Below are 27,872 nucleotides of genomic sequence, written 5' to 3'. Positions count from 1 at the left end.
GGTAGCTCTGGTCAGCCTCCTGGAAAACCTTGCAAACATATAGAAGCAAAATATAATGGGACCTTTGACTTTTCCACTGAACTTACACTCAAAATCATACAACCTGATGTCGCAAATTCGCAATGATGCATGAGACAAACATGGCAACCAAGTCATAGCAACCCAGTCGTTAAATTATTAAGAGAGAACTTAAATAAGGATCAAAACAGATCAAATTTTCAGTACTTTTCCAAACTAAAGCATATTTTTGCGAATCCACCACTATGTCTAAGCTCTGCCGCGCATGCGTACTTCTCTACATTCTAGCAACACGCACGCGCAGTGAGTTGAGTTCTCCTTCCTTCACATCTCGCGCCAAACTCAAGCTGTGGAAGTGTCAAACATGGTAAGATCATAAGTATTACTTAGAATATTGTTCAGAAAAAGTCGTTTATATGAATAAACTGCACTAAGGTTTGCAGAATTGTGTTAAGCAGGTCGAAAATGTCTAGATTGTGTTGAGATCTCTGATTTGTGAATAAATATGACATCCAAAATAGAGTGTTGTTTTGGGGCAGTTGCATCAAGGTTTGTTAGATTAGTTTTTGACGATTGTTAATGCTGTTGAATGAAAGCATATAACATTATCATTTCACGTATTCTAATTCGAAGCCACTAACGTTAAACAAATGATGACCGAGCATTCACATCGCTAGGATGCTTGCTATGAACACAAACAATTTGATTTATCAAATGTATAATATTACATTGGCACTCACTACCCAAATAAACTCCTGTCTTCAGACCATAAGTCATTATTGAAAACGTTAATTAATATGTTTATTGAACAGAAGGATGAGGTTAATTCATTATTTTTTACTTTAGTGTTTAACTCTGTTATGCTAATTAAAACTACTAAAATCACGTAATAAAAGTCAGCATTCATCCTGAAGGCCACCCTAATATATTTTAAGACTGTTTAACAATTGGTGTATTGAAAATTCTGGAACACAATACCGTTTTTGAGATAAATCAGTTTTTGAACCGATTTTCTAAAAGAATAGTTACATTTGTATCAGAAACATGTTTTATTTTTTTCCTCAAAGATAACATAATGAAAGGGTTAATTACAAATAAAACAGAACAGCTATTCAGTAATAATGATTGCTGATTTTTTTATGTTATTAATTTAATTCAGAAAAATGCAGAACTGTGTTCACCTTATTGATACAAAGGCTGAATCTTTTATAATCCACAGTCTAAAAAGAAAGGACTTAGCTTGGAAGAAAAAAGAAGTCGTATGATGGAAATATTTTTTGAAACCGTAAGTACGATTTCACATTCTCATTTGAATAAGAGTTCATTAAGATTCTAAATGTTTGATTGTCTCCATGTCTGACACAGTTCTCTAATTGTTCTTATACTGTGGAAGATTATGTTAATTCATATTATTTTTCCCTTTCCAGAAAGATGTGTTTCAGCTGAAAGATATTGAAAAAATCGCCCCCAAATCCAAAGGAATCAGTAAGTTTTATCAACCTGTAATATAGTATTTAGTTTATGTTCCTAGCATTGATAAGTCCATGTCACAGATAGAGGGAGCTCCAAGTGAGCCTGCACATTTACTTAGAACGCATGTAATGGTAATCATCAGAAACCTGTTTGATTTGGATTGAAAGCAGAGGACATCCATAGGAGGTGCCAATATGATTAACCTAGTTGTATAAATGACCAGGAAGGAAATTCAGGAAAAGTGCTGCCTAAGAGATTTAGAAGTATATTGTAATGCTGATGAAATACATTTACATTGTCATTTAGCAAACGCCTTTATGTAAAGCGACTTAAAAATTAGGAATACAGCAAGCGATTTAGCATGAAGAGGCATACAATGCAATGAGTGCTTAAAATACAAAGTTTCAGACATTGCTTATACTAGCATAACTTAGACAAGGGAGGGGTTAAAGGAAAAGGCTAATTTTTTATTACAATTTTTTTAAAGTGGTTAAGTGCTAAAAGTAGAGATGAGTTTTCTGCTGTCTTTTGAATGTTGTCAGGGATTCTGCATTCCTGTTGAAGGCAGGGAGATCATTCTACCAGTAAGGTACCGTGAATAAAAATGTTGTGGAGAGTGATTTTGTGCCTCTCAGTGATGGTTGCTCATTTACTGATCGTAGGCTTTATCCTCTTTAAAGAACACTTTAAATAAGTATTTAACCTCTTGAAATAAGTTAATAGGCTAATAATAAAAAAAATCAACTGGTAAAACTTTTAAAAAGAAAAAGAAAATGTCTATTAATCACCACAAACACATACCAGAGCCTCATGGTTAGCAAAAAAATAAAAAATAAATAAAAAATCTGTAATGCAACGGTACTTTACAAAGGAGACAGGCCTTTTTTTAACTGATGTTAATTGATTTTTTGCATACAGTAAAACATAGAAATTAGTAGACTGCTGCAGTGATGGCACATTTAGGACGACCTGGAAGTTTTTTTTTTTTCATTGGCTTATAAGTTGTTATTATTATATAGCTCTGTATCCAACAAAAGTTTGTAATTCTTACAAAACACGTTTTGTTCATCATGGTAATATTCACAATTGAACTCAACTTTTATGAATTTTGAAGCCTAAATACAATCACAGAAGTAAAAAAAAAAAAAAAAAAACTACACCACTGTCACTTGACTTCAGTGTCACCACCTTGAATCTTCTGACAACTCTTTTAGTCTTTTTTTTTAAAAAAGTGAGTCAAAATAGTTTGAATGAGTGTGAGTATAAACAAAGTGAGGCTGTAAAACTGAACTAGTGAGTAAATGAGTTTAGCTATTCGGCGTGATGACGTTTAATGTCCCAGGGAATCTTTGTAGTCCCATTTATCCACTTGTTACCAACCACCATTTTCAAAACAAGTAAAACTGTAAAGTTCCCCTTTAATGTGTTTTTAAAAGCTTCTGGTTTTGTTTTAGAGGTCTCCAACAAGAGATTTACATGCATCAAAGGTCAAAAAACAGTTTTAGCTCCGGAGGCTTCAACCTCAGCGATTGTACACACTGTAAAGACCGTGTCGATTTTTACCATATCCCAGTGTGCATCCGATGGTGAAACATTGGAAGAACTAGTTATTTAACCCAAACCTCCATCGCAAGGATGATGAGCTGGACGTTTCTGAGTGATATGTTACTCAGTTAGAGCTATATTATTACAATGAAACCTGAAGTGGTAAAATGCAAGAAATGATACAGCTTTTTTGTATTATATGCCTCATCCATGTTAGCCTCATTATCTTGGTGTCAAATCAGCAGATTTTGCCATGATTTAGAAAACATGACAGAAAACCAAATGCTTATGTTTGCAAGGCTTAAAAATGATTGTACAAGATCAGTTAAATGATCTCAAACTTTAAGTGGCAATGCACCACTGGCCTGAACGGACAAGTGACAGTTCTCTCTTACGTTGAGCAGTTCATGGGAGTAATTGTTACTGGAGAATTTGTTTAATCTTTTTCTTTAGCTCCTATGTCAGTGAAAGAAGTGTTGCAGAGTCTGGTGGATGATAACATGGTGGACACCGAGAGGGTGGGCACCTCCAACTATTACTGGGCGTTCCCCAGTAAAGCCTTGCATGCACGTAAACGCAGATTAGAGGAACTGGAGAGACAAGTAAGGGCATCTCTTTCTGATATCTCACTCTAAGTAATAACATGTACGTTATTGAAAAACATACTTCAATATATAATAGAATTCATAGTAAAATTTACTATAAAAAGGCAGCTGTGGTTGCTGCTTTTTTACTTTAAAAATTCTGTTTCAGTGTTTCAGGTTTTATGGGATGACATATTGATGCCGCAAACCAATATACCAATAAATCCAAAATAAATGCAAATAAATGGTTTTTAATATTAACTTGTCCTATTTATTCATGAAAAATAAATGTGATGTGTTCTGGGAAAACCGTCGGATGTCCCGCTTGTACATTTTCAGTAAAGTCTAAAAATAGATTGAATGTCAATTTATTGTCGAATTTGGGTTTTCAATAAATTATTATTCAATAACATCTTGTTTATCATCTCTGAACAAATCTTGGGGAAAATTCACTAGATTAGTGCAGAAAAATAGCGATTTATAGTGGCAAGCTGAAAAGACGTGTCGTTCTCTTTAAGAACGCGCTGAGCGGAGGTGCAAAAAAAACCCCCAAAACGGCCATTTAGTTCTCCTTTTCTTAACACTTCAAAGACAGTTTCGCCTTTCAAAATAAACCACATAACAGAATGAAGGTCCCGCCAGTCCTGTGTAAACTACAACGGCACGCAAGTTTTTATTTATTTATTTTTATCCGGCGTTATATCGTGTGGTGTGATTCGGAGCACAAGAGAACAACAGAGTCTGAAGCTGCTTGTTTAAAAGACCTTGCTCGCCTCTCAATCGTCCAATTTCAAAACGGTTTTCACAGGATGAATTTTGAGTTTATAAACTTTCAAATGATACCTAATCTATGATGATTACTAAAATATGTAATATAAGTCGTCCAGCTAGCAGGACATGACCGTTAATTAAACCTGTTTTTCTCAAAATTCCATTTCTGAAAATCATAGCGATCAGCCGACTTCAGATAACCATAACTTTTGTTACAGACAAACAATAAAATACATACAAACAGATGTGGAAAGGGCTTGAACATAGCTTTAATATAATCGCAAAACCTGTAATATGTCAAATTTCACCATGTGGTGGGTTTTCCCAGATTGCATCACAAATAATTACTGTCAGGACAAGTCATAAAGTGCTTCGAACTGTTTTATATATAAAGCTGGATAAGGAAGCTGACATGGCGTTAAAACACCAACCAACCAACAACAGAAAGCCACATGATGAATCACTTCAATTAATTGGCCTGTCTATAAAACATGGTCAATACTTATTTATAGACATTGCATAGGATCAAAAGTTCAAACATGAAAAAAACAACAACATGAAACCAAATTATAATAATACAATTTAAATGAACTAAACATGCAACACAAAACAACCCTATGGTTATTACTGAAAAATACATTACTACTAAAATAAGCAGATAAGTAATGTCCTTTTACTATTCACTGTAAATATATGGTAATTCATATTTTTTATATGCCATAAATATGACCATGTTTTACAGTAAAATTACATATAATGTGAATGTGATGTCATACCATTTATAATTTTTCACCATATTAGGGCAATTTAATTTAACCAATTAACAGGTTTTTAATTTGCCATATTTCTTTAGAACATTTTTACAGTGTATGCTTTAATATTATGCCATTGATGTAGATCTTGGTTAAATTATTGTGTTCTGAGATAGAGATTTTTTGCAGAAGTGCAATGTACTGATTTGATTTCTTTTTTTTTTTTTTTTGTCTGAGTAGAATGAAGATGGAAATGAGCGTAAAAAAGCCCTTCAGCAAGCAGTTGACAAAGCCAAAGTGGGACGTGAAGTTAATGTGCGTACACCTCTGTCTCTTTAGACTTACTAGATTACTACACTGTGTAATGTTTCTGACTACAGTTTTTGTGTGTGTTTAGGATGAGAGAGAGGATCTCCTGAAGGAACTCGTGGCATTGAAAAATCAGAGAGATCATCTGAAGGTTGAACTGGAGAAGTATAAAGAATGTGATCCAGAGGTGGTGGAGGAGATCCGTGAGTAATATTTATAAATGTTATGCATGGATGAAACTCTCAGAAATCAGCAGTTTTATCAATAGCATTTTTGTTAATTAAAATAAATCTGAAATAAAATCTAAATGATTAGATTATTTGAAAATTAAAAATGTTGTCTTGGCAACTAACTGAAATAAGTTTGAGTACTAAAATTACTAACTTGAATAAAACTAAAAATGAAATACAAAATAAATTAATTCTATTTAGTAAAATTAAAACAAAAACGTAAAGTTTAACAAATAAAAGGTCTTAAAATATTCAACAAACCATATTATAGATGCGTCGTCAGATTTAAGATCCGCGGTGTAAGTGCGTACCAAACCATAGGTGAAGAACGGTAGGCTTTGATTTTTTTATCGAGAACCATTAACCCCTAATATATACAATGATGTGCCATTACATTATGGCCACCTACGGCGAGGCATTGATTCAACTAGGTAGCGATTGGTCTCCTGGGGTATCTGGTACCATAATGTCAACAGAAGGTCCTCCAGTTCCTGTTCATTGCACAAACCCGCTTTTCCAAGTCGAACCACAAATGTTCGATTGGGTTCATGTTAGGTCAATTTGGAGGCTAAGGCATTAACAGTGGTTCCTCTAACCACACTTTGATGATTCTGGCAGTGTGGCATGGCACATAATCCTGTTTATGTAGCTACTTTTATTTTTTTATTCTGGTTCTGTTCTGACTACCATGATATTAAAAACGTTTTTTTTTTTTTTACTGTTGAACCGATAACTGTTGGTTAATGGTTAACCAATTACTTCAGTAAGTAAAAGTAAAAATAAGATCAGTTTGTTTATTTACTTTTAATGAAGATAGCTGTGTGAAAAGCATCTGTGACTTACTTTCACTTTGATTTGCGATAGTTTGCGCATTGGCTTGATGAAGAGATGCTCTCTGCTCATCTGCGGTGATGCGTGTTGCAGTTGCGTTGTCATATCTGGCCATAACATGACATGCAGCCTGTAACATGTTCTCATTTTTAGCATTTTTGGGAGGAGTAAATTTTACATATGTGGTTTCAACAATGAGATCCATTTACGCTTGTCCAGTTTTGTCTGGAATACGGCCCAGACCACCTCCTAAATTGGTTTGACCAATAGGATTCAAATACGTCTCGAATGCGCTTCGGAGGGCATTTACACCTGGTCTTTTCACAATCAGATAGCTATCCGGTCAAAGAAAAAGCATAAAGTGGCAAGATGTGTTCTGTAGACTTGCTCTTTATTTATTGTTTTTTACACTGTAGTGTACATACAACCTGTAAAACATGTCTTGTTCTGTAGACATGGTTATTATTTATTTATTCATGTTGTACCAGTCCAATATGACTGTCAGTTGAAATAAACCTTATGTTGTTAGAAAGCTTGTTTTATTTATTACTCGCGTTTTCCCATAACTTTTGTAGTTTTACATCCGTTTAAAAATATCGGAATTCATTTTGATATCGCAATATTCATTATCAATATCGTAATATTACCTTTTTGTCAATATCGTGCACCCCTATTCTAGGGTTTACAAAGAATTGTGTGAAAAGGGAAAAAACATCCAGTATGCGGCAGTCCTGTGGGCGAAAACTTTGACTGAAATAACCACTCGTTACAACCGAGGTATGCAGTAAAGCATTTGTAAAGCCACAACACGCACAACCTTGAGGCAGATGGGATACAACAGCAGAAGACCCCACCGGGTACCACTCATCTCCACTACAAATGGGAAAAAGAGGCTACAAGAGGAGAAAAGAGGCTTTCTTGGCACACTTTAGGCCTCTTAGTGCCAATTGGGCATCGTTTAAATGCCATGGCCTACCTGAGCATTGTTTCTGACCATGTCCATCCCTTTATGGCCACCATGTATCCATCCTCTGATGTCTATTTCCAGCAGGATTATGCACCATGTCACAAAGCTCGAATCATTTCAAATTGGTTTCTTGAACATGACAATGAGTTCACTGTACCAAAAATGTCCCCCACAGTCACCAGATCTCAACCCAATAGAGCATCTTTGGGATGTGGTAGAACGGGAGCTTCATGCCCTGGATATCTCCATCAACTGCAAGATGCTATCCTATCAATATCGGCCAACATTTGTAAAGAATGCTTTCAGCACCTTGTTGAATCAATGCCACGTAGAATTAAGGCAGTTCTGAAGGCGAAAGGGGGTCAAAAACAGGATTGCTATGGTGTTCATAATAATCCTTTAGGTGAGTGTAAATCCCCATGACACTCAAAATGTCTTAAAAACATCAGCACAGACTGCTTTGTCCTCCTATAAGCATGATCTGTGTTTTTAAACAGTCTCTCATTGAGTTGCTGTGCAAAGAGCCCAGTAGGATGTCACTGCTACATTTAGTTCATCCATTGTAAAGGTCCTCCGTTGTAGCTGATTGCATTTTTTTTGTACTCTGACTTTTTGTAAAGCATTCATCTGCTTTATTCTGACTAAACACTTAGGAGCATGTAGCACAATAATGAATCAGCGCCAGACTGTCTTGAAATTTACTGTTGAAGAAAATTTGTACATAAGTGGTGTTTTGATGACTGTAGCAACAGTGCTTTAAAGGAGATGATTTAAGAGACATAGAGAGAAGTTAAAAATGCTCTCCATTTGCTCAATTATTTGAGAATTGTGTATCTCTTTTATTGCAGCTCCACTAACAATTTAAAGCGATCTAGTCAAGTGCACTAATCAACATCTTTTTGTTGTTGTGTACAGCCTGTTTTATTCAGCACCTGGCAGTTTTTCAATACACACATACAAAGCCAACTGATTTTTTTTCACTACCACAGTGTTACCGCAGGTCCTTAAGTTTCAAAATGTCTTAAATTAAGTTGTATTAAATTTAATGTTATAACATTTTTTTAATACCTAAAATGGTATGAACAAAATTCTTAAAGAGATACCAAAAATTAAAGTTAGCCCATGATTTAATCACCCTCAAGTCATCCTAGGTGTATATGAAATTCTTCTTTCAGACGAATACATCTGAATTATATTATATTAAAAGGGTCATGAACTGAAAAAAAAAAAATTCTTGAGGTTTTGACATAAGATGTCATAATATCCTGAAAGTTTCAGAATCGAAAACTTCCTTGTTAGTCCAAAATCAACTTTTCTTGTTACCAGGCACAGCGAATGACTCGTCCTGGAATGTGCCTGTTTGTCGTAATAAGGTGGTGCTTTGGCGTGTAATCAACTTTGGCTCCGCCCAGCGTGTTAGTGAGATGAGGAAGAGAGAAGAGCACAGGGTCACTCACTGGACTAAAAAATAACATTACCTTCAAAAGGATCCTAATGCTGGGAATGTAGATATTTATTTTCAACAATGTAAATGACTCAGTTAAACATTATTTATTTGTATTTCACCGGATTCTTTGGTAAATCAGTCCACAAACCCGGCACAGGCTTTTACGACATGGATTCGAGTCTCGACGGTATTGTATCGCCACAATATTTAAGTAACCCTGTTCATTTTAATGTCTCATCTGTGACGGTGATTGATGTAATGATTCATGCAGCTACAGTCAGATGTTCTTTATACTGTCAGTAAATCAAACCAGTGACTAAACGGTCAACATTTTTTCAGCACACGTTTATCAGTGACTGAGTTCTGGACTCACACCCAAACTCCCGTAATAATCAACAAATCTCTTATTAACCGTATACACTGATAGTTATGATGACTACGTGATGACACCTGAACACAAAACAATTGCTCCAGCTATTGTAATTGTATTTCCATAAGCAATCCCAGCTAGAATTTTTTTGTTCTGCCCTAATGTTTTTAGGATGTTTTTTTTTTTTTTCCCCAAAAAGAACATTGTATAATCTGTTATCTCAACAACATTCCCAAAACATCCTCAAAATATTACAGTTAAAACATCCTTAAAACATTATTTGAACATTACATTCAAATGTTTTCTTTAAAACAGTACCTTGTATGGCTTTACAAGTTTGAACTAAACTTGTTAGTTCAAATGTTAGCCAAAGTTCTGAGAACGTTCCCTGCTAGGATGCAAAATGTGAAATTGAAAGAATAAATTAAATAAATAATGTTTTTTTTTTTGTGGCCCTAATGTGCCAGAAAATAACTATATATAAAAAAGTCTAAGGTTTCTTTACATCCTTAGCTTTATTTATCCTTAGCTTTAATGATCATATTATTATAATTATCAATTATAATTTGTTTTATTTCTGTTTTAATATGCAATTAAGCAAAAACAAAACAAACATAAAAACTGGTATTTGCCTCATATAGGCTATAGTCTACTATACACAATATACAGACATGTATTATATGAACTAAGCCTATCTTCATAAAAAAGGTTAAATATTATTATTTTAATGACAATGTGCAATGGGGAGAGTAATACAATATTTTCCAATGAACCACATCGTGTTTTACACACAAAAGTTACATTCAGTTAAATTATGTTAACAGTTAATTAACAGTAATGTTTTGACACCTGGTAGCCTTATTATGGTAGCTTTACCTGTCGAAGTTTATAGTTTGAATCGATCTCCCATGCGTTTTTGTTTGTTTGCATCTTTTATCCACACTAGTTCACTGTCTGATAATTGTTTGTAATTGTAGACAAAGCTTTCATGCAGGATCTGGGTGCTTGCTGTGAGAAAAAAAATCAGTCGATAAACGCGTATGGCAAATGAAGTGCATTCAAACTCGCTTCAGCGTGTATTAATGAGAGACAGTGTGAGGCGTGCGCACGTGAAGGGGCGTGCGATTTGTCCGCAAGTCGGAATTCAGTACAACACCTGTTTTAATACCAAAAACACTCGTGTTTTTCTTTTACACTACGCTGAACAGTCGGTTAAGTAAGCGAGTGCCATTGACAGAAGTGTGACCAGAAGTGTTCCAGCCCACCACAGACAAACCGGAAATTCCATTTCCGTTTTTATGCAACTAGCGAATTGTAATGCAATAATTATCACTTTTCACAAGTAGTTAAAGGGTTAGTTCACCCAAAAATGAAAATTCTGTCAGTATTTACTCACCCTCATGTTGTTTCAACCCCGTAAGACCTCCGTTCATCTTCGGAACACAAATTAAGATATTTAAGATATTAAGATCGCTCCTGCATACAGTCCATAGGCTTCTTGAGGGACTGGCTCTTGCTGTCCCCGAAAAGTCATTAAAGACATCGTTAAAATAGTCCAAGACAAGTGACTACAGGGGCTCAATCTTAAGTTTATCAAACGACGAGAACACTTTTGTACGCAAAAAAACAACAAAAATAACGACTTTATTTCAACTATTCACTTCCTTCTCCATGAGCCTGTAAGTCAGTTAACGTAGTGTGATTGCGTAGAGCTACGTCACACGTAGGCTCACTATTGGCCGACGCTGGTCATGTGTGTGTGATGCGTGTGACGTACAATAACAGAAGCTTACGCTATTAAACTAGTAACCTGACTCGCGCAGAGGGAGAAATAAACGAATAGTTGAAATAAAGTCGTTATTTTTGTTGTTTTTTTGCGCACAAAAGTGTTCTCGTCGTTTGATAAACTTAAGATTGAGCCCCTGTAGTCACTTGGACTATTTTAACGATGTCTTTAATGACTTTTCGAGGACAGCAAGAGCCAGTCCCTCAAGAAGCCTATGGACTGTATGCAGGAGCGATCTTAATATCTTAAATATCTTAATTTGTGTTCCGAAGATGAACGAAGGTCTTACGGGGTTGAAACAACATGAGGGTGAGTAAATACTGACAGAATTTTTGGGTGAACTAACCCTTTAACTTTGAGAGCTGTGATGGTAAAAATGGTTAAAACGTGCTAAAAGTTTTCTAAAGAGTTCCACCATAGACAGTATACGTGTACCCCAGGAAACATTATGAAACAATAAAACAATGCAGTTCATGACCCCTTTAAAAAATGTCCTGGCTCTTCCAAACTTTATAGTAGGAGTGAATGGGTATATTTTTGAATGGGTATATCCATCAAGAAGTCCATCAAGTGTTCAGACGCGTCTAAAAGTGTTCAGACGCGTCTTTTATCATCCATCCATCCATGATAAAAGTGTTCAGATGCGAGGCCTTCTGAAGTGAAGCGATGCATTGGTGTGAAGCCCCGTTCACACTACACGCGACTTTGTCGCTGCAGGTCGCCAGTGGCTGCGCTGGAGGGCGTTCCCCACTACTGGTTGCCTAGTAATGTTTGTGAGTGAAAAAAAGTCTAAATATAAATGGAATCAGTACATAAAATGCATAATATTAAAGATGAACGAGAAACAGTGAGTGCTCTTTGCCATCGCGGCTAATTTAACTGCAGCAAACGTGCAAATACCGGTCTATCTGGGTTCCCAAAACCATTCAGTCACGGAGTCAGTACGGTGAACACCACTGTATGTACACGGAGATATATCATCCATTATAGGACAGTTTCTGACTGCTAAAATAAGCTTTTCGTTCAACTTGCCTCGGTCAGACTCAGCACTGAAGAGTGACACGCTCCACTGACTTCACTCCTATTGGTTGTCGCTCGCGAAAATCGCTCTTCATTTGCATAAAGTTAAAAATTTCTCAACTTTGTCGCGTCGCTGGACACGCCCCTCCGGTCGCCAACGCTTGATTGAAAATGAATGGTGTCGTGTTGCTTGGCTGGCCGCGTGTAGTGTGAACGGGGCTTAAGAAAAATATCAATTTTTAAAACTTTATTGACTAAAATAACTAGCTTCTGGCAGACGGCTGTACGCATTTAAAGTGGAAGAGTAAACCTTGACCTTGACCGGTTCGCGAATCTCTTTGCCAGTTTGTTTTGGTTCCATGCGCTGCGAGCGAAAGAGAGAATTTTGTTGCAGCTGGAGCTAATAGACGTTGAACACCACCGCTTCAGCACTGAAAACATGAGGATTTTTTTAAAGGTGCTTTAGAATTTGAAATTTCGTTTATCTTGGCATAGTTAAATAACAAGAGTTCAGTATGGACATGACCTACAGTGAGTCTAAAACACCTTTGTTTTCTCCTTATTTAAATCTCGTTTTTAAAAAACACCCCTGTAAAATAGGCGAAACTCCACATAACATGACACATAACATCATGACACATAACATCATTAACATGTAATATGTAAATTTGCATATGCCAGCCCATGTTCAGTGACGGGCAGAACTGCGCAGCCGAATCATTGGAAGTTCTGCAGGTGAAGAAACAAGTAAAGATCATAGGGAAAATGGCAGATCATGGAGACAAATGTTATGTTCCAAGGCTGTGCAGGGGATGTTAGGACTTTTCATACCCTTCCAACAGAAAAGAAATGTCAACAGGCGTGGTTGATGTTTATTTCTAATCGGATTCCACAACAGTTTTATTCGAAGTTGTTAGTTTGCTCTGCCCATTTCACCACGGACTTATTTTCTAACCTTGGACAATATCAAGCAGGCTTCTCTCAGCGTCTCATGTTGAAGAAGGCGGGAATTCCAATTATATTCCCGCAAGCAATAAGTAGTGATTTTATTATCAATAATTTATCATTATCTAGATCCAGCGCAAGATCCTATTACAGTAACAAATAGCAAACTCCAAGTAATGTGGATACATAACTAAATAGTACAACACTGAGATTAATATTTCTTGCCTGTGTTGTCATATAAATCTACAAAATGTAAATTCCCTTTTGTCAAATAATTTTACTTTTGTCTATTTCATCAACAACTGTCAGGGGCTAACTACGTTAGTTTAGTTGCTCACAGATAATGTTAACTCACTCGATCCTTCTAGCTAACATCACATTCTCCACCACATAAGTTGAAGCTATATGTATTTGACAAGGCATAACGTTAGTCCATTTGTTAAAATATATATATTTTTTTTAAACTGACGTTTGATAATTTTGCACACTTGTGTAAAGGAACACAGCTGTCTAATGGAACACAATGAAGCCTCAGTGAAAAAGCCAATCAGAGCAGAACTCCTCATTACTATTCATGACCCTTTAAAATAAGGTAAAACAGACCATTTCATTCTAGGGCCAATTTCTAGAGTTGAAAATGGACCTGTGAAACCATATCTGAATAGTTAAAATGCTTTTAAATAAGCAACATACCCTCTATGTAGCAGTGTTTCCTCTACATTCATTCTCCCGTGGCGGGCCGCCACACTTAAAATCCTCCCGCCACGGCTACAGCTTCTCAGTGACGTCCGATATTCTGCATATGTTATTTTGTTAAGCCCCACTAAAGGCATAAAAAACTTTGTAAAGCACAATCAAGTTTTCACCCTATATTCCAAGACTTCTAAAGTCATTGCATAATGTGTAATTTTAGTCGCTAAGTTAAAGTTAACGGAAAGTCATCTCGCCTCAGTCATTCTCCATTCAGAATTCACACAGCGCGTCGCGTTCGTTTGCGACACGACGACACTCTCTTCAAGATCAATTTTCCCATTATTACTTCATTTGTAGATAAAGCATAAAGGTCTATGGTTTTCATAAAATGACTTTATCTTGCTGGAGTGGAGTTTATTGCCCATACCTTTCACAATCCCTTTAAGTAAGATTACAGCATGGAGTCGAGAGAGTGCTATTGTTCTTCATGCGCACTGAAATTTAAAACTGTTAAAAGAAAAGGCTCAAAAAACTGTTGCATATAGAATACACTAAGCATTAGTGCTGCACGATTAATCATATCGCAATCGTAATAGCGATCTCAAACCTATGCAATTATATAACGCAAAATGCCGCGATTTTGTATGAAATAAACAAATTAGGGCTATTAACGCAGCATCTCTTCTTTTTTGTCATCCTTTGACTAGTGTTACACGATCCTGCTCTTATTCGTGCAAATGCCTTTTCGCATTTTGCACGACAAGAACTGAAAAGCTGCCTGTGAATGCCCTAGAATATGAGACTCGCAGAAAGACGCGCGCCATAATGCGCATGCACTGACGCGTGCCAGAATACAGTTCTCTTTCGAGCTTGAACGAACAATAACACACACAATTATGCCAAAATGTCGTTTTGTCGAGTATCTTCATAACGTAAGAAAAGTCTTAAGGACGAAAAGAGTTGTGCTATGAGGCGCATGTGAGATCCGCGTCTCGGCAACGGGTGCTCTTAAAGCGCCAGCAGCGAATAAAGCGTTCTGTCAGTCAAGTTAAAAGAACAAAGGGAAATTAGAAAATTACTCACTGATCTTGACTAAAGAACTTTTGTAGCTTTAATAAGGATTATTCTATATATAATTTATAATTCATGCAGCACAGACTGTTTGATAACTTTATTCAATTTCTGTATCCTACCTGTTAAGACAGGAAGGGCACAGGTAAATATGGTTTTATTATGGGTTTATGTGGGGATTGTTTGAAGTTCACTTAATTTAAAAGTTGTTAATTTTTTTTTTAGCCTAACAATTTTTTTTTAAAAAGTTGATAGCTTTCACTGTAATGATGGTGGTTTATTGATCATTATAGGTGTTATCAATCATTTAGTTGTTGTCTGTAGTTTGAGTTGAGAAATAAACATTAATACACAGAATGATCACTAATCTGTGTGTGCATTTTACTTTAGAACCAAGCAAGTTGGACTCATGAAACCATTTTATTATATCGGAATCGCATATCACAATTGCAATATTGACCTCAGTAATTGCAATGGCAATATGACTTTTCCCCCAAATCGTCCAGCCCTACTAAGCATATTATAGATATAATCCCTTCGCTATGTTCTTTTCAATGTGAAGCATTGCTTGCTGTGACTTGGTGTTGCGTCAAGTGCATCATTCTGCACACGGGATGCGCATGATCGATTATAATACTTTGGGGAGACAAGGCCCCCCCACCGGGGAAATGGGCCTGCCCCCACAGCTTGGAAAAATCCTAGAGGAAACACTGCTATGTAGATATAACAGACAAAATTAAAATATTATTTCAACCCATTCTTGAGCACCTTTTAAAGACAATAATCACAACCTATTCGATATTCTATAATAAAATCTACTAATCAAATATTAAAAAATCATGACTCATCCCTAATATTTAGTATTAACACAATCTCTTTGCTTTTCTTTAAACACATTATTAGTGTATCAGCAAAATACAATATCAGTTGACCTCAAATTCATATGTATTGATGTACATAGAACATAAACCAATTTCAGGACACATAAAACATGTCTTGAGTATTTTAAAACTAGTTTTGCTAAAATGCTGTTTTAAATTAGTTGAATGTGTGTCGCACCCTGTTTAATGAATTAAAAGAATCTGAGATGCATGATTTATTTTGAGATTATATGGTCTTGTTCTTTTAATTGTATTTGTGTAGGTCTTAAAAAGTCTTAAATTTGTCTTAAATACTGTAGATACCCTGAAACCAAAACACAGCTGTAGTTCTACACAAATGTTCAATGCCTTGTTATAATATTCCTGACCCATCGCCGTGAGTAATCATCTCTCGCAGGTGCTGGTGGAGATTATTACTCATGTCTCTTAAGAGAAAATATCATTTGTAACCTCTCTTTACATCATCCACTGCTTTCATCACCCCATCCCTGCAGTCTTTCTAACGACCCCTCCAGTCTAAATGCTGTGAAAATTTCAGTATTCTCTGCTGAAATACTCAGTGCTTTCACTGCCTTGGATTTGTTGTTATGTTTAGGTTTTTTTTTGTTTTTTTTAAAAATTGGCTTACAGACCGTTTGAACTATTGCGTCTCTCTGAGGTGCCATTTTCTAAAAAAATGTTTTAAATGGATCATATGATACGATTTTCTTGTTTTTCTTTTTCTTTAGTGTGTTATATAGCTGTTAGTGCAAGTATAAGATCTGCAGAGTGTCACAATTTTTTATAAAAGTTACAGGGATACTCCACCGGGTTTTCATATTAAACTATGTTATTCCCTTAACTAAGACGAGCTGATGCATACCTCTCTCGTCTCAGTGCGTGCACTCTATCGCTCTGTATTGCCGCAAAACTATGTTAGCACTTAGCTTAGCCCAGTGCATTAAATATGGGCCAGAAAGAGAAGCGACAAAACACTTCCTCGTTTTCCCTATTTAAACACAGTTACTCGATTAGTGTAACTCGACCTAGGCTGGTGACACAAAATAAAACGTTGTGTTTTTCTAAGCGTTTAAAATTGATGACTATATTGTATGGCGGAATACCATAAAAAGTGCTTTAGAGCACTTCAACTTGGCGCAATAATACCTTCACTCGTGAAAAGTCCTGCTACCGGCTCCCGCTTCCTCGCTCTCCCCCTCCCTCTTATTTCCTTCAATGCAGCCAACGTGACATGCGACAAAGCGGGAGCCGGTAAGAGGACTTTTCACGAGTGAAGGTATTATTGCGCCAAGTTGAAGTGCTCTAAAGCACTTTTTTATGGTATTCCGCCAAACAATATAGTCATCAATTTTAAACGCTTAGAAAAACACAACGTTTTATTTTGTGTCACCAGCCTAGGTCGAGTTACACTAATCGAGTAACTGTGTTTAAATAGGGAAAACGAGGAAGTGTTTTGTCGCTTCTCTTTCTGGCCCATATTTAATGCACTGGGCTAAGCTAAGTGCTAACATAGTTTTGCGGCAATACAGAGCGATAGAGTGCACGCACTGAGACGAGAGAGGTATGCATCAGCTCGTCTTAATTAAGGGAATAACATAGTTTAATATGAAATCCCGGTGGAGTATCCCTTTAAGGCTCAGTCACGCCTTCCTAAAATGCTTCGTTTAAACAAGCCCCCACAAATCTAAGGTGTAACATTTATTCTCGCTGTATTGTTGTTGTTGCCGGCGCCGCCATGTCGTGGAGACGTTGTTTTTCGTTGCAAAAGCCAAACTACATTCTTTGGCCTTCCCAAAGAGGACACAATTAGAAAGCAGTGCTTAAGCTTTATTTACAACACTGTTCCAGAATTAAAATGTAAAATTTCTAAACTAAAATTTTCGATCTTTTGGTGGACTGTTTTCAGTATCTGGGAGAGTAAATGGCCGGCTGTGTGCAAAGACTGATTCTAAAAAGTGGGCAATACATATTTGTAAGTACACGTTTGGTTTGAAGATGAAAAACGTACCAAGCACAAGGTTCTCTAACCATTCCTTATTTTTAACAAGCACTCACTGTGTTCAGGATTAGGGATGACACAATTCTCAATATTATATTGAACCATTCGGTACGACGGTATTTTTATTTTTTTTCGGTTTTACGTTTAAATAATTTATGTGAGTTTTATTTCTCTCCGAATTGACTGTTTGTGTGTGCATGTAAGTCTACGAGCTGAGATGAATACACTCCTCCCCGCGACGGCTGTGATCAAGCTGTCTGGCATGACTGATTGCGTGCAAAGTGCGCTCCCTTAATAATTCCTAAAAAGCTCAGTTCATCAGTTCAGATAGTTCATCGCGATCTCACAAATCTATCAATGAAGCTGAATGCACAATGAATCTTTCATAATATCCACAGATTCCACACCTTGTTTGTTAGAAATAGAGGATTTGCCAGCATACAGAATTCAGCACAAAAAAAAAAAAAATCAGTTTTGAGCGGTGAGGGGAGTCTTTCGTAAATGCTTCTGATTGGCCATTGCACATATGCAAACATGTTATGAATAGAAACACTGGCCTGTAAATCGTTTCCATTTTGTTTAAGTTAAATAAAAATAATAAAAATCTATTCGTTTTTATGTTTTATTCATAGATATTTCTAGTTTGCGGGAGTCCCGCGAATTGTTTTATTCTCCCACAACCCGCACACACAGAGTGAGTGCGTTACGCCCCATGCTCGGGAAATATTATGCTCGGGCAGAGAATCTAAGCATCTAGTTCACGCTAAGAAGCCGAGAGTTCTCATCCAGTCTTTTTGGTAGAGAGAGAGAGAGACGAGGAGAACAAACAGGGATGCAAATGGAAATTATCACAGCTGGAAAAATTATCGAGCTAATTTTTTTTAATCGTGCGATTAATTGATATATAGACTATTGCGACAGACCTATCCATTAGTCAAAAGTCTTGTGGACAGATATTTTGTGGCCTTATTTCAGAAACTTTAATTTTAATTATTTTTTTTTTTCAATAAGCAGGCATAAACAATTTTCTCAAAAATACAATAAAAATACATGTACATAAATGTTGCTCATATATTATGGTAGCCCCATTTGTGATTAAAAAGAGTGTAATTTCACCTGTGCCATTAATATGTTTATAAGCAATCAAAAAAAGTACAAATATCAGGGCATGTCAAAACATCTCAAGGACCCCAAAAACATCTTAGACCCCAGAGGTTTAAGATTGAGTTACTGTAGTCACTTGGACTATTTTAACAATGTCTTTAATAACATTTCTGGGCAGGCAAGTTTCAATCCCTTAGAAGCCTATGGAGGAGTGAGCCAGCTCTCACATTTAATCAAAAATACGTATCTTAATTTGTGTTCTGAAGATGAACGAAAGTCTTGCGGGGTTGGAACAACATGAGGATGAGTAGTTACTGACAGAATTTTCATTTTGGGGTGATCGAACCCTTTAAGTCAGTTTGTTGTTTTCACTAAATAAACTCCTTCATGGTGACAATAATAAGTGCTAATCACCCTGTTATTGTTTAGATTATGAATTAATATTCTCCGCATTGGAAAAGAGATTTCACTGTTATTTATATTCAAGGGAAACTTAATTGATCTTGAAGGTTTTATTTTTTTTTCTCTGCTTTAGTGAACCCCAGTTGGGACACCCAGGGGATGTTGAGTCAGTACCAGAGGGCTGCTGAGATTGAGCCTTGAGTGTTACACTTAACCCTGATTAATTCTGAGGTGCTGAACATGGCAGTCCTGTCATTACACTTTGTAGAGCAAATGTATTAGTGCCTTTCATTAAATAACAAGCATGATATTCACTTCAGATTATAAATCCTTCTTTTGGTTATTTTGAGAAAGGAAAAAAGAAATTCTGTTCAATTGCTAAATGATGAGTGTATTTCAATAATACATAAATTAAACAGACTCTGTGCGCTCGATGGTTTTGGTTCATTGAACGAATGATATGCCCTTTTCACAAGATGTAAAATAAGTCTCTGATGTCCCCAGAGTGTGTATGTGTAGTTTTAGCTCACAGGTATTTTATATAGTATGTTAAAATTGTCACTTTTTGAGGGTGAGCAAAAACACAGTTTTTGTGTGTCCCTTTAAATGGAAATTAGCTGCAGCTCCCGACACAGGGGGGCAGAGCTACAACCGCTATAGTGTCCTGAAAATTTCAAAAACTTTTAGCCTTTTATGTTCAAACCGGAATCAGACAAAGATGGACAGACTCAAGAAGAAGTGACAACATGTAGACAACATTTCTGAATGGTTAGCTGATGAATTTACATAGCTTACGTGCAGTTATCTTCTAGTCATTGATCAGCATATTCTGTCATGATAATCTATAAATCGTGTTTATTATAGACATGATTATAGTGTGTATAATAAGCCCCTTCATCATTATTTTAGGAAAGGACTGCTGTGCTCTGTTTTGGATTCAGTGGATTCATTTGCTGTATTTGTTTTCTCCTCTATATTCAGTAGCAGTGTTGCAGTTCAGGAAACATTGTCAGCGCATTATATTACACTGTTAAGTAGGGCTGGGCGATATATCGCACGATATTGTTATGCGCATCTAATCAGTAAAGCCGGTTCCTTGATTAGTAGTAAATCACCTTCACCTGCTTTCGAATGGACGATATTAGTGTTAAATTAACCCTCAAGAATGTTAAAGTTAATGAGATAATTAAGTGATTAATTTAGTGATGATTGAGCATTATTGAAGACACCTGATGATCACAAGCAGAATCGCTGACGGACAAAATCACAAATTGTAAGTCACTGTTATGGAGATCAGTGTCTGCTTTAGTTGGGCTCTTGACCCTTATACTTTCACTTTAAATTTATGAGTCTGCTGTTATTGATTAATAGCAGTCAAATAAGACATCTTGGATCTTATAGTGTTGGTTATGTTTTGACATAATCATGTGATCTGTAAAATGTAACTTGTCAGATGAATGGGCTTAACTTTTTAGCAACATTTTAGTGATTGCACTGCATATCTGTATTTTTCTTTTAACCTAAAATAATTATTAAACATTATTCTGATCAAATAACTTTCATGCTTATTTAGAAACACAGAGCTCAATAATCAGCCTGTCTATCTCAACTGTGGTGGCATTATTAATCCTTGTTGCCACCAATCACAACTCATTAATGCAGGGAACTTCACTAACCTTTTCCACTGGTGGCACTTGCGCTACTAACTTTTTCAGTTACTGGCGTAAAAAAATGATTTGGTCGCACAAATTATTTATAGTAAGCCGCACTCTGGATAGTAATGAATAATAATGAAATTGCATTAGGGGTGGAACGGTACAGAAGTCACGGTTGGGTTCATACCTTGGTTCAGATATTCAGACACGTCGGTACGATTTCGGTACAATGGAGTGAAAAGCAAAACAAAAATGCTGAAGGCATTTTTATAAATGTCTTAAGCCTCGTATTTTTTAAGTTGTTTAAGTTTTATTAATAAAGGCATAGAACCAGTTTATTTGTAGTGCACTGACAATAGTTTTATATAATTAGTTTATTAATTAAATTAATAAAAAGACAAAATTACCTTGATATGTTTGGTATTGTACTTGATTGAATGTAAAATTAATTTGCAATATTTCAGATCAATATATTTGTTTTCCCTAATTTTAACTAACCCTAACTTTATTCTCATCTGAATTATAAATACATGATTTCCGTATAAAATAATTACCATTAAAACACATTTGATTTTCTTTTTTAATCAATGTAGAATCATACGCAGGACTGTTGGAAAGCTGTGATGACAATAAAATGATAGCTTATAAATATATCTCTGGTTGTTTCTGTTCCACAACATTTTGTATGTCATGTTTGGGGTGTGGGATGAAGAGAGGGATATTTTCAGTAATTATTTAATAAAATATTTAATTTATCTTCAGTGTGTAATATTAGCCAATCAGGTGTCTTGAAGCGAATCACGCGATTATGTTTATGAAAAAACTAACGTTAGTCTAAAAAACTGCTAGTGATCATATAACGTTAGCCGATGTCAATATCAGCGCTAGCAATATAATTAGTTTGCTCATGGCAGAGTTTATCAGCCGAACACCAGACCGCAAATCTACCTTTGGTGTTAGGAAGAGACACGGTGTCTTACATCTCTGCGTCTTTTTCCTGCCGCCATGCAGGCTCAGATGGTAGCCTATATGATTATGATTAGCATGCCTATTATAAAGACACAAACCTTTTACTATCATGTCATTTGAATAATATGCGCACGATAGAGAGAGCGAGCAAGACAGCGCTTGTGTTGTGTGAAGACGTGATAGTGCTCTCTCTCTCTCTCTCTCAGCTCGTTTGCGCCCTGTCAAACGCATCAGTCATTCTACTCTACAACACTCACCGCGATCAAAAAAGGCTTTGGCGGGACAAAAAGCGGACGATCCGACAGGTTTCAGAAGATTAAATACAACCCGAAAGAAACTAAAAAAAAAAACAGACCCGTCAAAATAGTCAGTGATATACATTTGCGACCCATTAAAAATTAGGGTCGCAATGGGATTTCAAAAGGTCGCATATGCGACCATTTTGGTCGCAGTGTAGTTCCCTGCATTAATGGCTCCCATCATGCATTGCGGTATGAAGAAATTATGATCTGAATTGTCTATGTAATTTACTTTTCCTACTTGAATATTCTACTCGTCACCGTTGTTGAGAAGCATTGACTGAATCTTGAGGTCTGTGTGTGCCTAAAGGAAAGGGTTTTTTTTAACAACTTTTGAGAAATCCGTCAATTATATTTAACATTCTGGACATTTATGCAGAATCTCAGTTATACACTAACCAACAGAATAAATTGTAGACATAAATTTCAAATGATAAATGTCATTATATGACCAACATCATTTTATTATTGTTTATTTTTGTTTATCTGATGGATATAACTCAGCTGCAACAGGAAATTAAAATATAAAGTTTAAAATGAAAGGGCAACTAAAGCAAACACTCATCTCCAAAACGGTGGCTTAAAATTTTAGATTTTTTTCCCTTGTGATTCTGCTTTAGGCGTCTTCAATAATGCTCAATCATCACTCATTTAATCACTTAATTATCTCATTAACTTGAGTGTGGACTCATATACACTCCCAGGTGTGCTAATTTAACACGGGAGATTTTGTCGTGACGAAGAGCCGTAGTTAACTGACCAGCTGAGCCATATCACATTAAATATCGTTATCGATATGTCCTCGATATTAACCCGATATGGCTCAGCTTGTCAGTGAACTACGGCTCTTTGTAGTAAATGCCGCTCCATCTGAAAACAGGTGAAGGTGATTTACTGCTAATCAAGGAACCGGCTTTACTGATTAGATGCGCATAACAATATCGTGCGATATATCGCCCAGCCCTACTGTTAAGTCTGCATCGCGGAAGAATGCACATTCCAAAACCAGTGCTTTTTTTTTTTTTGTTCTTTTAAAAAAAATTAAGCTGTTATTTTTTTCAGTTTCCAACCCTCGTGTTCTTTTGTATGGAAAAGATTTATTATATCCCCACTCCCCAGTGTTGTGAATTTTGAGAGCTCTTATATTTATTTACATTCACCACCTGACCTGTTCTATTGCCCGGTCGCTCTGCAGTGTTATACATCTACTCCTGTCAAGTCAATATGCACAGGGAGAACACAAGGCATTCAGACTGCAGATTTATCTGCCTTTTTTCCAGATTGATGGAAACCCAAAGCCTCGGAATGGCTTTTGAGCATTTGTTAATCTAGCTCTGAAATTGAAGTGGCATGGGCAGCACATTCAGTATGATGGATTACATATCAAAGCGGCCCTTCTAACTGTCTAAGAAGAAAATCTATGGACTCTATGGAAGAGAGACTAGCTAAATGATGTACACTCATCTCCTGCACTTGGAGTTGTTCAGATTCACAAATCACATGTAGGATCTGCAAAGTTGAAAGTTTAACAAGACCCCAACTGCATCTAGCAATTGAATTTACTGACAAACACATCTGTTAATGAAGAGTTTTATTTCACTAATGACAATGAAGACGAGACAAAAACTATTATTTAAAGATGAAAATTACAAAATCTAAAATGAATATGATTGTTTTACATAATCTTATCACACAGACATACACAACGTGATCATGCAACACTGTAATGATTCCAAAATTTTGACCAGTATTTAGAGCCCGACCGATAAAGGATTTTGAAGGCCGATACTGATACAAATATTTTGGGGTTTTAAAATCCGATATTCCGATATATCGGCCGATATTTTATTTATTTATTTATTTTTTGTCCTGCTTATTTGAGTTAAGAGAACTGATGGGGATGTTCTTTTAATTGTTATTCAAGCAATGTGTGTATCGTGCCCAACTCAACGAGTGTTGCCAACAGGAACGGTGTAGAGTGCCCTCTGGTGGACAAACTATACAACTCCAACACTCATGACATGGTTCAAGCCTGTTTCGTCCGTTTTGATTTTATTTTTGAAATATTCATTTATCGGCCATTATAACTGCCGATACCGATAGTTTGGAAAATGCCTAATATCGGCCGATAATATCGGCCCGCCGATATATTGGTCTGGCTCTACCAGTAATATACTGTATATACAATAGACAATATATTGTTTTTTTTTGTTTGTTTTTTTTCACTTAAATTTTATTGTGTCAACTAAAAATAGGTTTTTATTAAATGTCGATGTTCAAATTATATATATATATATATATATATATATATATATATATGTGTGTGTGTGTGTGTGTGTGTGTGTGTATAGCTAACAGTCAGATCTGACTCTTGGTCAAGATATAGCCATCTCTTGTCCTACATGAGAAACTACATGAGAGATCACACACGCATTTACACCTATAGTCAATTTAGAGTCTTCAATTCACCTATACTGCATGTTTTTGGATTTTGGGGAAACCTGAGCCCCCGAAGGAAACCCACACAGACATTGCAAACTTCAAACAGAAAAGACTCAGCAGGGACTCGAAATGAGGACAGTGCTACCCACTGAGCCACACCATATATATATGAAGAGTTCAGATGCAAAAGCCTCTAAGTGCCATTTGAAATTTTCTTCTAGAATGATCATTTTTATCAAGCTTGTATATTTAAGTTCAGTCATTTCACTTAAATGGCAATTCATAGGTAATCTTCATTGTCATTTAAGTGAAATTACTGAGCTTACATATACAAGCTTGATAAAAATGATCATTTTAGAAGAAAATTTCAAATGGCACTTAGAGGTTTTTGCATCTGAACTCTTCATATATATATATATTGGAATGAATGAATATGACATTGTCAAATATTGACTACATTTAAAGGATTTTTTTTTTATCAAAAAAGAAAGACTGTACAATTATGAACTTAAAAACTCACAATGTAACCTGAAAACTATGGCCTTGCTAACATATTCATCCTTTTTCTAGGTAAGGCCAACATTACAGCAAAAGAGGCCGTGTCTAGGTGGACAGGTAAGTCATTTGCACGCCTCACACCTCTTGTCAAGTCATGTGATGCGTCCACAGGTTCTGAAATGTAGGCCACAGACAATCCTGATAATCCAGTTTTGTCAGATCTGTCTAAGATCAGTCCAGCCTTAGATCTGCACATATAGTATTTATTATTCAAGCACATACAGTTGTCTCAGACTGTTCTTTGTCTAATGAAATAAAATATCACGTGCAGTGTTTTGAAATACGACCGAATATCTTGTCTGCTTGCGAAGGTGATCACAATTGGCCGTTCTCAAATATTGGTTTAATGCAGAAGTGTTGTTGATTTTGATACCCTGGCCCAAAGTCCCAGTCTTATTTGTGGCAGAATAAAATGAGCGTGAATGTTTTTGTAACTCCTGACTGCTGTGCAGTTCAAACCGTTGGTTATTCCCAGGCATGATTTTTCTGGAATGCAGCAGACACAGACATGCATACCACTTAACTTCAGGATGGAGATTCCTTTATGCACTCTGCAAACACAACTACAAAAGTGGTCACAGATGAGCAGGGTACGAAAACTTTTGGTGCGGGCATGTTTCAGAAAACAGCAGGCGTACGAAATGGGAAGGGTTTAATGTTCTGTTTACATTTAATAGATCAGATTTCAGCCGAGAGTCAAACACTGTACACTAGGGAATCGCAAACACATGTAGGTTTTACTATATTACTGAGTGATCTCATAGATGGAATGGTATGCGGAAATGATTTACTGTTAGCTTATCCCTAAAACAAACCTGATATTATCAGTAGATTTAATGCAATATATGATTTAACTGAGTTATGAGCACTTCATTAATGAAAACTATTTCTTATTGAAATGTAAAATCTCTGTGTTAAAAGGCTAAATCAGTGCCTGTTCTCCAAATAATACTTTTAACTCCATTATTTAGATAGTATTCCCATTTGCTCCAATAGCAAAAGAAAAACTCTGTGATAGCATTACCATATCCAAAGGATGGAAAATATATTGAGAGATTGATTACAGCAAGTCAAGAGAGAGAAAGATGTCACTCCCTCAATACAACGATTCTAATACATTAAGCATTGTGAGCATTAATTAATTTTTTTGTTAAAGGGATAGTTCACTTTGAAATTAATTTTTGATGTTTTAGCTTACCTCAAGGGCATCCAAGATGTCTTTGTTTCCACAGCATTTTCAATTTTGACATTTTTTGGCCAAAACGTTGTTGTCTATCAGTCATACTGAGGCTAAGGGGGTCCACCAAAAAGCATGCACAGAGAAGTCAAAATTAAACATGATTTAATGACTCGTAAATATAAGTACACATTGATGGCCTAAGACACGAAACGAGCGGTTTGTGTGAGAAAACAAACAGTATTTATATCGTTTTACCTCTCAAAAAAATTTTTTTTTTGTTTGCGTTTTGGTTTAATCAGTGACCACTTTTTCACAGGGCACATTTTTGTATGCCATAAATATGAAAAAAACGATACAAATACTGTTCGTTTTCTCACAAAAACCGCTCGTTTCGTGTCTTAGGCCGTCAATGTGTACTTACATTTACGAGTCATTAAATCATGTTTAATTTTGACTTCTCTGTGCGTGCTTTTTGGTGGACCCCCTTAGCCTCCAGTGTATGACTGATGGACAACAACGGTTTGACTGAAAATGCTGTGGAAACAAAGACACCTACATCTTGGATGCCCTTGAGGTAAGCTAAAACATATCAAAGATTAATTTCAAAGTGAACTATCCCTTTAACACAAAACTAAAGCATTATAAATGTATATCACATTTTTTTTTTTAAATTGGAATATGAAAAACTATTACAGATTTGGAAACGCGTCATTAAAAATTGTTGCACAATGACTTAAGATGAATAGTAGTCATAATTCATCTGAATTGTTTTTGTGTCATATGTGTGTCATGTTTCACATTCATTCTTTTCCAGATAATGTTTTTGCAATCAAATCCTGGGCAAAGAAGAAGTTTGGCTTCGAGAACACACACTTGGACAAAGCTTTTGGAATACCAGAGGACTTTGACTATATTAATTGACCAAAAATTCCCAGCCTCGTGGATCTAGTGATTGTGTTCAACTCTCCACAATCAAGCTTTATTTGCTTACATCAGTTTGTTTTACATTTTGTTCTCAGTTCTGCATGTTCGAGACAAAGCTGTAAGCTGTATACATTGCGAAGAGTGCAGTGTAAATTCTCAGCAGTGCCCCACCCTTGAAATTTGAACCTTGTCTAGTCTAAGGCAAACTTCAAGATTGATTTGTCAGCATAAATGGATAAACGATGGCAAAAATGCTCCCGGTGTGTAAGCGGAGAAGGTGTTGTGTTAACCCTTGGCTGCTCAGAGATGCACCCGATAACTACACTGACTGTTTGGACACATGTTGATAGAGAAACTGAGCTTCACTGATGCTAGGATAATGAATTGAGGTGCACATCAAAGTTCAATTCAAGGAAATCAATCACAGTTTAGAGTTAGTTTGAAGTAAGGCAAAATTGTTTATGAAAAAGATTCTAATAGCAAAAGCATGCATGTTTCTGTATAAAGTATTCTTGTTCATTTCAATTCAGAAGATTTTTTTTTTTGCCTTTTGATTTAAACAGTGACCATTTTTTCACAGAGCACATTTTTGTATGCTGTAAATATGAAAAATGTTCAATGGCTAATAAATGCACGTTTAAGCACAT

General features: G+C 36.1%; 1 protein-coding gene across 2 annotated transcripts; it reads left to right on the top strand.

Annotated features, from left to right (window-relative positions):
- The first annotated feature begins 306 nt into the window (after positions 1–306).
- Positions 307–27,871, top strand: mnd1 (meiotic nuclear divisions 1 homolog (S. cerevisiae)). 2 transcript variants are annotated; one of them, XM_039693884.2, is made up of 8 exons: positions 307–385; positions 1,238–1,303; positions 1,446–1,503; positions 3,490–3,638; positions 5,384–5,458; positions 5,541–5,655; positions 25,134–25,178; positions 27,116–27,871. In XM_039693884.2, the coding sequence occupies exons 1-8, from the start codon at positions 383–385 to the stop codon at positions 27,220–27,222; spliced, it is 618 nt and encodes a 205-aa protein (XP_039549818.2). In that variant the 5' UTR covers positions 307–382; the 3' UTR covers positions 27,223–27,871. The 2 variants fall into 2 exon arrangements, with proteins under 2 accessions (XP_039549818.2, XP_088988429.1); XM_089132303.1 differs by lacking the exons at positions 25,134–25,178; positions 27,116–27,871 and adding an exon at positions 8,396–8,536.
- Position 27,872: the final 1 nt, after the last annotated feature.

This window comes from Pimephales promelas, chromosome 6 (assembly GCF_988280905.1).
Source record: "Pimephales promelas chromosome 6, fPimPro1.hap1.1, whole genome shotgun sequence".
Taxonomy (NCBI): Eukaryota; Metazoa; Chordata; class Actinopteri; order Cypriniformes; family Leuciscidae; genus Pimephales; species Pimephales promelas.
This window is presented reverse-complemented; position numbering and strand designations above follow the sequence as displayed.

Excerpts from the sequence above, each read along its gene's own strand:
- mnd1 (XM_039693884.2), top strand. Across the intron at positions 3,639-5,383 it reads TAGAGGAACTGGAGAGACAA|AATGAAGATGGAAATGAGCG; the intron begins GTAAGGGCATCT and ends TTGTCTGAGTAG. Across the intron at positions 5,459-5,540 it reads AAGTGGGACGTGAAGTTAAT|GATGAGAGAGAGGATCTCCT; the intron begins GTGCGTACACCT and ends GTGTGTGTTTAG.